The following is a 13,095-nucleotide window of genomic DNA, read 5'->3' on the forward strand; positions in this document are numbered from 1 at the left end:
CTTTAAATTGTTCTATATAAATATAGTGTGTGCCATTTATCATCAAAGTTTAGTGCACATTGAGACAGTTTGCTATTTTTGAGAGGCAATCTGTCTTTAAACAGCAGATAACCTGTGCAAATAAATTCTCTCATTAATGTAAAGGTATATCAGAGCTAGGCTATATTAGCTAAATGTAGCACAGACTGGTTGGTATAACAACGGAAGCTCAGAAAATTCCCTAAGCTTCTTTAAACCTGTTTCAAACTAACTCCTGTGACGTCTCCTGTTTTAAAGCTTTCATTCTGTACAGATGCTACATTTCAGTCGTTTTTTTCTGTGTCTCTCTTATGCAGCCCACTTGTACAAGTGTAGGGCGTTACGGGACAGCTGTGGGATGTGCCTGAAGGCTGACCCCAGGTTTGAATGCGGTTGGTGTGTCCAAGATAAGAAGTGCTCCCTGCGGCAGGAGTGTACGGGCGGAGGGAACTCCAACGTGCCGCTGCAGCTGGCCGAAGGTGGAGGGTGGATGCATGCCACATCTGGAAACAGCCGTTGCACTCACCCCAAGATCACCAAGGTGAGGAAGTGTGGGTATTTGCATATGCTTCTCATGGCTGCATTCGAGGAAGATGAAGCCACTCACTGTAATTTGTCAAGTCTCCTTATGTATATGAGCATTCAAGAGGATGGTGGGGGTTGTTTCATGTCTAGGTGTGAATTATTAACAGTAGTATGAGTGACTCGTGCTTCAGCACAATATCAATTTAGGTAGTCTTTCTAAAATGCCATTCATTCATATCATGTGCTAATTCAATGCTGTGTGATGCGTATTATTTGCAATATTTGCAAAACACTGCTGCCACCGGCGGCGTTTCCTGATGAACACCTGGGGTGCATTCACACCAGTCCTGTTTATTCTTCTTGAATCAAACTCTTCTTCTTGCCTAGAATGTCCGGTTCGTTTGGGGATGTATCAATGTGAACTCTGACTCAGACCAAAAAAGCGAACTCTGGTTCACTTAGACATGTGGAAGAAGGTGCCTGGATCAGAGGAGACCAAAACAGAACTGGGTCTGCATACAAAATAACTTGTGGCAAAAACATCACATTGCTCACCATTCTCACAGATAAACATAGAAGTGCATCTGGGTAGGCATTCACGTCACCCTGAATCTAGTGCTTCTTTTTGGTCTGCTTTAATCAAACTCTAGTTCATTTGCCTAGAAAGTCCAGTTAATTTGGGAAATGTAAATATAACTGTGTTCTGGTATAAAAAGAAGAAGCTCTGCTCCCCCTACAAACCTCAGTTTCGGTTTGGTTGGGGTGAACTCTGATGTGGTTTGAATGTATATGTGAACACCAAGCAGACCCGAACAGGAAGCAGACTATAGCGCAGGGCATTATAGGTAAATACAACCTAAACAAATGTGCAAATGCAGCTCTAATGGGTGAAATGGCTCATTATCTTTAGCCAAAGACAAAAGAAAAATTCTACAACACCTAAAATCTGATGTCACTTCATTTCTGTTTACATCTCATGAAGGAGGAAGTTGAGCTCTGCATCTTCTTCAGAGGTCTTCATGCTCAGGTTTGGTTGGTTTGACCCAATGCAGTGTGAAGTGAACCACACCAACTGAAAGTGTAACAAATGTTGCCACTTTGGTCCCCCATTGAAAAGAGTTGAAACCAGAAGTTTTCATACAATGATAAAAAAAAAAAGACATGCACCTTTTTTTTCACTGTCTTCTCTTGCTTTTGGTCAGTTAGAATTTTTTTTTTTTTCCATTTTTTTCTCCGAAGAGTTTTTACGGCGCTAGTGGCTCGTATTTTTTCCACAGTGGGCAGACAGGAAACAGGGAAGGAGAGGGGGGAAGACATGCGGCAAAGGTCGTCGGGACCGGGAGTCGAACCCGCGACGTCCGCGTCGAGGACTAAGGCCTCCAAACGTGGGGCGTGCTAACCCCCTGCGCCACCAGGGTCAGTTAGAATTACCAAAATTATTTCTATCTGCTAAATGCACCAATAATAAGTGGGAGAATAAGTCTGAGATTTATTTAATAATGTCTTCAAAATCAGAAGTTTACATACATGTCCCCAGTACTTCAGTAGTTGTTAGCATTGCCTTTGATCTGTACAACTTGGGTCAAGCATTTTGGGTTTCCTTCTTAAACCTTCTCACAATAGTTTGCTGGAGTTCTGACCCATTCTGAGTCAGGTTTGTAGGTCTCCTCTCTCACTCCCTGATGCCCTCTGCGATCTTTCCACAAATCCTCTAGAGGGTTTTGGAATGTTCATGCCACAAAACATTGACTTCATTGTCGTAGCCACTTTGGCTGTACGCTTACTGTCATTGACCATTTGGAAGATCTCTCAAAAGCCATCAACCAGCTACTGGTAAAATACACAATTCTGTCCACAATGGCTCCACTTCTGAAAATCCAAAATCCACTGCAAAGAAAAGCTTCCCGTCTGTTTCTGAGCACCACATCTTCGTCTTGTCGGCTCATGAAGATTGTAATGTCACCTGTGGAGATCCAAGGCTTGGGAATCTTGAAAGGACGTTGCATCAGCTCCCTTTGTTGAAGTCCCTGTGGTCACAAAAAACCTACGTGTCCTGAACCCAGAATGAAAGCTGCTCTATTTTAATGTGCTGCTATTATAACACTCATATTAGTTGGGACCTTGTGCCTGCCCTTGGCACAGATTACACGCGGTTACATCAAACTGCTCCTCTGGAGGCAGCCTCATGAAAAACTTTGTTTGGGTTTGATTCAATTTTTTATTTTTTTATTTTAACTGTCTTTCATGTGTGTTTTTGTGCAACACTCCTGGAACTCAGGTTTATTGAAGTCTTTTTTTCTTTCTTTTTGTTTGTGGATTATTTTCCTCCATGTCTTTGTCCCTGTTATGACTTTCAGTATGGATTTATAGAAGAACACAAAAAGAAGTCGAAATGAGAAAAACTTTACTGACCATCACATGTCTGTGGGTGATTCCCTCTGTAGCACTCTTCTTCATGACTTCAACATCACAACTTTTCATTGTCTAATTTGTATAAACATAGTGTATAATAAGTTACCCATTTACTGGACTAAATTATGGATAATCTCAGTCCAGGCTAAATTTGATATGATTACTCAGTTAACCTATGTTGTTTAAGTGAAGTTTTGGTCAAACTACTTTAATGAGATAAGACTAAGAGTTCACAGCAACCACCATAAGTCTTCTGTATCTTGTTGTGCTGAAAAGAAAAAACTGGACTGTAGAAAAACCTTCAGTCCAGTTTGCAACACCCTTCTTGTTGTTCATTACAACCATGCATAGGCTAATGCTAGCCTAGCTGTTCTCTTTTTTTTATTTGACTCAATGAAGTCAGATTATAATTGTGGTACAACAAAACTTAAAGATTTGTTTTGCAGAAAAGTTGGTTTGAATGTCATACACTAGCTCTCTCTCTCTTATGAATGTGATTGTGAAGGGAGACAAACCCAGATTTGGATGACCTACAGTACAGTAGATAGAGTAAATATGGAATCTACTATAGCAGCTTTTCCCAATTCCGGTCCTCAGGCCCCCCTGCCCTGCATGTTTTAGGTGTTTCCCTTCTGCTACACACCTGGATTGAATATATTGGTGATCAACAGGTTTCTGCAGCACTTGATGGTCATGCAATCATTTGAATCAGCTGCTCTGGAATAGAGGCACATCTAAAACATGCAGAGCAGGGGGGCCTGAGGACCGGAATTGGGAAACGCTGTACTATAGCTTCTGTATCTTCCAAACACTCGTGTTCCTCCTCTCTGTGGCCACTCTCAGATAATGGTGGAAATCCCTTTAAAAGCGTGGTGGCTATTTCTCTTTCTGTGTTGCCTGCCTGTCTGAGGCGCTGCCAGTGTTTATGTGTCCCAGGGCTCAGTGGCTAGCTGATGTTGTGTTTTGTGGTGTCACAGTGTCTCCCTTACAAACCCTTCTGGAGCCCCCATTTCCACACCCTGACATCTGTTGTCCATATTTGCACCCTGGAGCTTGATGGCTACTCGCTCTGGTCAGTGTTTACCAGCTATTGTGTTTGTGGAACCGGAGTGCTGAGGCTCTGCTGGCGCCTGAGGTTCCAAAGTGAGTCAGCTTCCAAATACTGGGGCAGAATTTTCCACCACGATTCCCCTTGCCTGAACCTTGGTATGTTCGCTTAGTTCCCTCCATTCTCTGTGGTTTTTTGTTTGTTTTTCATGGAAAGAATCCATTTTTTGTACCCTGATCATTATCATCATTATTCAGTCATTGCTAGGCGTATTTAACATACACACTTTATCTGTCCATTCTCTACCTCTATTGACTCCTGCATGCTGCCAAAGGTAATGTTTTCTTTTCTTCTCTTCTCAAGAGAGAAGCTTTTACAGTGAGGTTTTTCAGCTCTTATAAAATTCACTCAATAACAGGCTGTTCATATTCATTTTTAAAGGCCTGTGTATCTATATGTGGTGTTTCTCTTCTTTTTATGTGATTATAGCCTGATTTGAAAGGGAACTAATGCTATAAACTAGAAGTTTGTTGAAACATGAGATTATTCTCTCGTTTACATCAGTAGTATCCCCAGAAAGCCAATAGCCAGACCAGACAGAAATGTTATACATATATAAATATACATTTATATTTATTTCCACTTACATACATACATACACATATATATATAAATATATAATATGCTATGTTGAAAAGACTGAAAAAAGCAGATAAAAATCCTTCTCTCATTACGTTCCAGGATTTGAACATGGTATTCATTTTCATGTTAAAACAAAGGTTTTCTTTAAATAAAGGCATTTTTCCAACATTTTTAATTTAAGGTTATTCTACTGTATGATTTTTATTTATTTATTGTTTTACATCTTCTGCCAATAGATGCCAATAGGGTGTTTTGTAAACAAACATAAATTTTACCTTTATTTTAGTCATACTGTTGTACAAAATAAAAATTTTTTTTTTTACTTTCAGAATTCAGACATTTGTTTCTACAATTGACTTTAAATACAAAATTCTGACTTTAATTTGTTGAGATCAAAAATCATAATTCAAAGAAAAATGTCAGAATTATGACTTTTTTTTATTTTAATTTTTTCTGTTGAAAAAAGATATTTTAATTTTCTTTAGTGGCCCTAATTCTACTCTGTACTTTTGGATATCTGAGGCTATACATTTTTATATGTATAGCCTATATATATATATAGGCTATACACACATATATATATATATATATATATACTGTATATATATACAATATTTAAATTTTACCTTAGGTTGAAAACTGATTAAATAATTTCACTCCCTCTGTAAAGAACTTGCCTTTTGCTTCTAAACAAGGCAATTAACCTCCAGCTGCTGCAGATGGTTTGTTGAAGAGCCAACATTGCATGACTCGCTTTTTCTAATTTTGGGTCTCAGCTGGCTATTTCTGCTCAAATCTTCACAAGTTTCTGTTTTGGAGAAACAACTACTGAAACCAGTCCACGGTTCTCCAGCTCTGTGGGTTGGTTTTCTCGGGGTCTAAAAAAGATTCCATGCTGCTCGTTGCAGAGCCTGCTCAGCCAAGTATGGCAGCAGAACAGGGCAGTGGGACGATTATATATAATTACCTCATAATGCTAGTTAGGGGTTGGGCTTGTGCACGCAGGTTCTTGCAGAACCTGTGTGTTTGTGCGTGTTCGTGACAAGCGCCGTTCATCAGTCAACATATTTGTTTTGTCACACCACACCTGTCCCCGTTACGCACCATAATCTGGCTAGATAAATCACATTATGGTCCGTCGATGCAACTGAGCGCCATGCCACCACAGTCCTGTCGATGAAGCCAAGGCGCAGTAATAAGTTTCAATCAAACCGTGATGACGGGAGTTTGATTCTGTGTGTTGCGGAACCCTTTTTTATTTTATTTTGCACTTTCTGCTCCGCCTTGTTTTTGTTTTTTTTTTTTATGTTAAAAAGGTGATTTTTCTTCATTAAAAGCAGTGTGTACCTACAGTATCTGATGCTTTGCCAGTTTTGTTTGGTTGAGTGGAAAAGAACTGTTCAAAACGTTCATTCAATTCCTCCATAACTAAAGCTGCACTGATCCGATATTAATATGTGCATCAGTCACAGTATTGACAAAATTTCTAGATTAGGTATTGGTCATAATATTCCCAATGCATAAGCTCATATCTATTCAGTCTAATTCTACACATTCTGCTCGAAGCGGTGTCATGTTTTATTATGTATTTTATATTATTTTTAGAATTCCTAAATGCTCTTTCTGAACCATTTGAAAGAAAGTTTGTTCCAGTTTATTTTTTTACATGTTTGACCAAGATAGTCAACCTGTTGTTGTTGTCACTTTCAGTCTCTTTGTTATTTCTTTTACATTGGCTGCTAAACCCCTAATACCAAATACCAATACCCGATACCAAACCTTAGATATATATATCGTAATGAGAAGTGGAAAGAAATGGATCGGTGCATCCCTACCATAACCTCCTCCTTCATTCTTTTTCGTGTCTCTGTCATACCTCTCTGTTGATCTAGTTGTTCCCGGAAACCGGACCTCGTCAAGGGGGCACCAGGTTGACGATCTGGGGGGAGAACCTGGGCCTACAGTTCCGAGACATCCAGATGGGAGTGGTCTTGGGAAAGGTGCCCTGCGTGCCCATCGAACAGGAGTATGTCAGCGCTGAGAGGCAAGTCAGAGAATCTCAAGTGTGCTTGGATGTCACTGAAAGGGAATCATCAGTCTATATGATAAAATTTACTCTCCTATGATGATGATACTCAGCTATATTTGTCACACAGTCCTGATGAATCCAAAGATACCCAAAAATATTTCTTCTCCACTTTTTTAGCAAATACATTAGGTTAAACAATATCCAGTAATTCGATGGCTATTTACAGCCCTTGAAATGATTTTGTGCGTCTCCTGATTACAGTTAAAGGATGATATAGATTTGGACTGCCTGGTTTCTGCAGTTAGAGACTGTTTGAAATAATAATCAAAATCCTCAATGAAGTGTAAAACTATGTAATTTAGTTAAGTATTTTTCTATTATTGATCACTTTTTTTGCTTTCACTTTCATTTAATAGAGTATATGTCCCCAACCATTCAATGACTTTTACTCAAAATCAGACTTTGACAACATCTATCCATTAAACTTAGCTAAATACAGCTGGGAGAAAGAGTGAACCATGACCAGTTCTTGTTGCTAAGCTACGAGATTTTTTTTTTGGACAAAAGCAAAAAATAACCCCAAAAAATAAGGACTGGTATAACTTTCTTTGCATAAAGCTTTTTTGGTTGCATATGACTTAGAGATTCCATTTCTTCAACAATCAGATAACTTTGTTCACTAGATTAAAATATTGCACCTTTATTTCTAAATTTTCTTCTGCTAAAGAAGTCTGATTTTTATGATCCTCGAGTGCTTAGCACTTTTGGCCACTATGGCAAAAGTTTTGGACACCTCTTGGTGTACATAAAATGGCCAGAGCAGATCACAGTGATAATTATGTGCACAGTTTTTAACCTGTGACTACCAATTAATTAAAATCGTATTAACAGTTGTAAAAACAAAACAACAAAAAAAACAGGTACAGGTACACTATCTCACAAAATATTTGTACCATTGAATATGTTTTCACCTTATTTCACATCAAAACCACTGACCGGAATGTGCGTTATTTCTATCTTGTATAGATCTGAAAGAAAAGGGACACAAATTTTTCAAAATACCTTTAAAGAAATGGCTAAAACATTTGACAAACTCTTTTCACCCAGGGAATTTAATGTGTTCATATTCAGCTGTGTGAAAATCCAGTTTTCTGTGAAGGTTTGTTTCAGGATCTTGTTGTTGCGCACAAACAGCATCATGAAGACAAAGGATTGCTTCTCATTTCAGTTCAATTCAGTGTTGAGAGAAATTAGTTCAAAACAGCCTCGAGGCATTCAGGGGACTCAACACGTGTCTATATTTAAGCTTTTGATAGATTATGCAAAATTTTTCATATCATGTTGTACATCAAAATGCTATGTGTGGATAAAAGCTGACACCGGACACTGCCTCCATGGTGAGACATGGTGGTGGCAGCATCATGCTGTGGGGATGCTTTAAAAAAAAATACAGGAACCTCCACCTTCCAGCAGGATGACAACACTAACAATAATGTTGACATCAATGCTTTAGAATAAAGACTATTCATATTGTTAGGCTGGTTCCAGGAATACTGAGTAAAAGTGCAGGCCACACTTTTCAGATCTTTATTTTCAAAACATTATTGAAAACTGTGCATCTTTATTTTCTTCCTGTTAAAATTCATGCTGTACTTCTGTTGAACATTCAAATGAATTCGCAACAACATAAACTCAAGTTTGTGGTTGTAATGTGTCGAGAGTTTAATAGATAAAAGTTTTTTTGTTTGTTTTTAGAAATGCAAACTGTAGTCACCGCATCAAATTAAACTCCAGAAACACGTAAAACATTTTCCCGTCACACTCGCCGCCTCACTCTGGAACCGTGTTGAAAAGTGGCCCGGGTTTGTGTTTCTCCTGTTACTCACTGCCTTTGCTCCTTGCTTTTTATTTTTCTCATCCTTCTGTCCTGACATTTACTCCTCTGCAGGGTCCTACACGGCTGAGGAATTGAGTTCACGCAGATCAAACAATCTCCCTGAAGTGCAGTTAGTCGGGAAATGATGCATGTTGAGATAGAGGGCATCTCAATTCAAATATCTCACACGCATCCGTTATTCTGCGCATTATTCTTGTCGCCTTGGAACTGCTTTCACGTGTGGTTCATGCATTGCTCTTTTCCATTCTTCCAGCATCGCTTAGATTCAGATTAGGATCCAATCTTATGGGGTCCTTGCTGCACTGCAACCCCCGCTGTGGGTGTAACAGTCAGTCCTTTAGCTTGAATGTTGTTACTTTGACGTTTCGAAGCAACTATTAAATGTTACCTAACTTTGTCTTTCTGCAGAATTGTTTGTCTTCTGAACGATGCCACTGGCTACCGGGTTCAAGAAGCTCAGGTGGAGGTGTGTGTGAGAGCCTGCGTCAATGACTACAGAGCTCTGTCACCAAGGCCATTCACTTTTGTGGTAAGAAAATTATTCCACGGAGCGTTTGGGATGTTATTTGTTCAGAAATATTTCTGAACTGGATTAAAACTTTCTGCTCAACTCTGCTCATAAAAGTGCAGCTGAAATGGACTTCAAGTTTCTCATTATGATGGTTTAATGATTCAGTCATATATTTAATCCTATATTTATACTAGGGTTAGGTTTTTTTTTTAAAAAAGCTTTAAGATTTAAATCATATATGATATTAAAATGATTTAATGTTTTAAATCCTTGATTAAAATAGAAGAATGTATTAAGGGCACATTACAGTGGTTCAAAATGACTTCCATGTGTTTATGACATAAAATTAATTTGAACAAGTTCTGTATCCCGTTATAACCAAGGTTATTATCGTTAACAAAAACCAATGAAAGAACGAAAACTACAATGAAACAAAACATTTTTGTTACTTGGAATAAAAATAAAAACGACTTGAGAGAGAAACTGACTCAAACTGTATAGAGCATTTACAAAACTAACTAAAATTAAGCAAATCATTCATTTGCCTTAAATTTTCATATATCCTGTTCTGTCTGTGACATGTATTCCAAGAAAAGACTGAAATTACAACTGAAACTAAGCTTTTTTTTAAAAAACCTAACCCTAGGCTAAAATATAACTTAAAAAAAATCTAAAGTCATAACTAATGAAAATGAAAACAATTCAAAAACTGCAAAACTTTGAAAACCTTGGTTATGATGAGATACAAAACATTGTTAAAGCGAGAATCTGTCTGAATGAAACAAATGTATTTCTTACTTTTGGCGTTGAAATACTTTCATACTGATCGGCCACGCATCAGTTTTCTGGTTTTCCTTTCATCCAGACTCCGTACTTCACTCGTATCCAGCCGTCTCAGGGACCCATTTCGGGCGGGACCCGGGTCACCATTGAGGGAAGCTATCTCAACGCAGGCAGCTCCGTTTCTGTCAGCATCGGACCACAACCCTGCCATTTTAAGAGGTCAGACACACGTTTGTCTTTCTTTTACTTAATGTTTTCTTTAATTGAAATTCATTAAAAAAAAATTATTATCCCTATATTATTTTAAAAATGACCTGAAGTAATTTCCGTCTGATTCACTAAAACTGAATGATCTGTAGATGATACAGAGAATATGCCAAACACCATATTTGCATAATGTTTCACCGTTTGAAGATTTGTTCATGTGTACCTCTAACATGTTATTATCATAAAAATGTTACAAAGACATCTAAGCATGTAATCAGTGTGTGAGGTTAGGCTCTATTTTGTTTTGTGCGTGTGTGTGAGACGACATTTTTTCGACTGAGTGTGTGTGTGTGCTTGTTGCTCTCTCGACACACCGCATCTCTTTGTACAAACTCACACAAGCTTTCCCCTTAATCTACTGGATGGAGGAAGAAGAGCAAAGAAAAAAAAAAGAAATCCAAACTATAACCACAGTTGCTTGCATGTCAAATTCATGGATTAGCCTCCCGTAGCTAATCTCTATTGAAGCCAGCGTATGCTCGCTTTGATGTCACAGCAGCCACTTCTGTGCGGCAGCCTCCTCGCAGTAATCCCACAGACTCTACTTCACAACAACTGTTCCCTCACCTCAACTCTGTCTTTATCTGTCACACCCTAACCGTGGCACTGTGTTTGTGGCATCTTGTGAAGATTGCTGGGACAATTTTTTTTTTTTTTTTTTCATCTTTTTCTTTCCCTCTCTGGCTTTTTTCTTCTGAATGGAGTTGCTATGGTTACAGACCGATGTTGAAGACTCTCCATCCTGTTTTTTGATTTCACACACACATTCGTCTTCCCTCTGCAGCCGCCATCGTGTACAGAGACGTGGTAATGTCTGCAACACTACATCAAAGTGCGCGTATACACTTTAAGGCATCCTTATAGATTACACACATACTGCTCCCGTGAAATTGTGACCCAGAAAAGCAGCCACTACTCAACTGTGCTAAATACATATTAGATCATGTAGCGTATGAAGACTGTATTTAAGACTTCGATTCAAAATGTTATTTTGCCTATGGGACAAAAATGGATTGAGATGTACTTAAGATCGCATATAAACTAACTCTGTTAATGCCTTGGAAAGAGCAGAAAAATAACAGGTACAGGCATCAGTTAACAAAACTTTGACTTCTTTCCATCTTTCCATTGGTGGCCTGAATATGTTAACAGAACCACAAACATCTGTTGTGTTCCTCTTGTCCAAGATCGAGTCACAGCCTGGTAAAAATGTTCTACATTTTGCTTCATGTCTGGACTCTAGGCTATTGAGAAGCCATTGCTTGTTGGAGGTGTGGACTTTGCTAATGTTATAAAAGATTGCATCTGATTTTACCCAATTGCTTCACAGTGGAGGCAAAAGTCACTTGTCCTCATCCAGTTGAGCGAACAGCGTAATTCCTGCTTGTGAAATTTCGGGCACATGTGTAAAGTTTGTAATTGTTCATCGTTTGTTGCAATCTTGTCCCATGGAGGAAATCTGACGTTTTTAGCTCCCTGTGTGTTGAGCCGTTACTAAGGAAACGAGAGGGGAGAAGTAACTCGAAGCACCAGAGTGAAGCTTTTTGTCATCCAGTTTCTTAGGTAGAAAGAGAGAGAACACGGCGAAAACAAACAAGTGAATGTTATCTCCCTAATTTTCTTATCTAGCTCATTTTAATGTATTGCGTGATTAATTGATTTATTGTTTATTGCGACAGGCCAGTAATAACATATCCTAAAAATCTTATCCAGGATTAGGAGAACTGCCTTCTAATATTGCATGTAAATCTGTGAGGTTTCTGGTTCCTGTGTGGATCTGATTGTAACTAGTCGTAACGTGCAGCTTGCGCCGGGGAAGAAAAACAACTACGCTCAACCATTAGGACGAAAAGTTGGCACACAATAACATTGAGTGTGAAAATAGTTCTGTTTGTTTACAATCCCTCTGGCTTCAGTCATTTAAATACATAGAGAAATGACCACACTGCAGACAGAAATTAAGTAAACAAACTGGCATAAACGTCAAGGGAAAATTCAGACATCTGTGAGACAGATGTTAAAATCAAGATGCGGACTAAGAAGGGTTTCTTAAAACACTTTAGTGGCTCCACAAACAGTATGATGTCCCCTAAGTTGTCCCTGCTGTCTTTAACGTATCTTGTCTGTCTTTGTCTCACACTTTGTTTCAATCATTGCAAACCAGGAACCATCATACCGAAATGACAGCTCAACTTTTAAAAGTCTCAATACACATGATCACCACTCTCACTGAGTTTTTCCTTTGGCGTCATGGTGATAAAGTACGGCAACTCCACTTGTCATAAAATTGAATGCTGATAATGAGCAGTTTGTGGAGGGATGATATAGGCATTGTTTTCGCCAAACACTAAATTTGTTTTACTCGATTCTTAACAATTGCCATCTAGCGTTCAAATAGGGTGACAACAAGTGAGTGATCATTTACGATTTCAAAAAGTGTTCTTTTTTTCTGTTGGTAGAAGTTCTTATAGATATAATAATCTGCTTCTAAGCCATGACACAAATACGACAGAACAATTCAAACTATTATTTAGACATACCACTACGCCTTATTTGCATTTTTGAATAAATTATAACTCTTATTGGTTTCTTGGCTGTTTTGACATGAGTTTAGGGCAGCCCCTTGGATTCATCTTGAGTGCTGACAGTGTAAAATAACCTCCTTAATGGTTTGTTTTATCTTCCCGATTCAGGAGAAATGCACGAGAGATTGTGTGCATTACCCCAGCTGTACTTTCACCAAGCAGTTCATCAGTCCTGGTGGACATCGATGACGCCGAGCTCCGGAACCCAGAGGTCAGATTTAACTACACCGAAGACCCCACGGTTCTGAAAATCGAGCCTGACTGGAGCATCGCCAGGTAAGCCACGATACTGCGACATCACGTCACTGAGCTCAACCACAAACTTTTAGTTAGTTCTTATTATGAGCCCATTCAGTTTGATAATAGATCAGCTTAAAT

At 38.7% G+C, this 13,095-nt stretch overlaps 1 protein-coding gene across 2 annotated transcripts in view; it reads left to right on the forward strand.

Moving 5' to 3' along the window:
- LOC116723678 (plexin-A1-like) overlaps window positions 1–13,095 on the forward strand; it is a 279,486-nt gene that overhangs the window by 208,392 nt on the left and 57,999 nt on the right. For both annotated transcript variants that reach the window (XM_032568758.1, XM_032568767.1), the window contains exons 12-16: window positions 336–559; window positions 6,538–6,689; window positions 8,980–9,100; window positions 9,948–10,084; window positions 12,826–12,993. In XM_032568758.1, coding sequence (XP_032424649.1) covers window positions 336–559; window positions 6,538–6,689; window positions 8,980–9,100; window positions 9,948–10,084; window positions 12,826–12,993 — 802 coding nt within the window. The remainder of the gene's footprint in view (window positions 1–335; window positions 560–6,537; window positions 6,690–8,979; window positions 9,101–9,947; window positions 10,085–12,825; window positions 12,994–13,095) is intronic.

The sequence above is a fragment of the Xiphophorus hellerii genome, chromosome 1, assembly GCF_003331165.1.
Source record: "Xiphophorus hellerii strain 12219 chromosome 1, Xiphophorus_hellerii-4.1, whole genome shotgun sequence".
Taxonomy (NCBI): domain Eukaryota; kingdom Metazoa; phylum Chordata; class Actinopteri; order Cyprinodontiformes; family Poeciliidae; genus Xiphophorus; species Xiphophorus hellerii.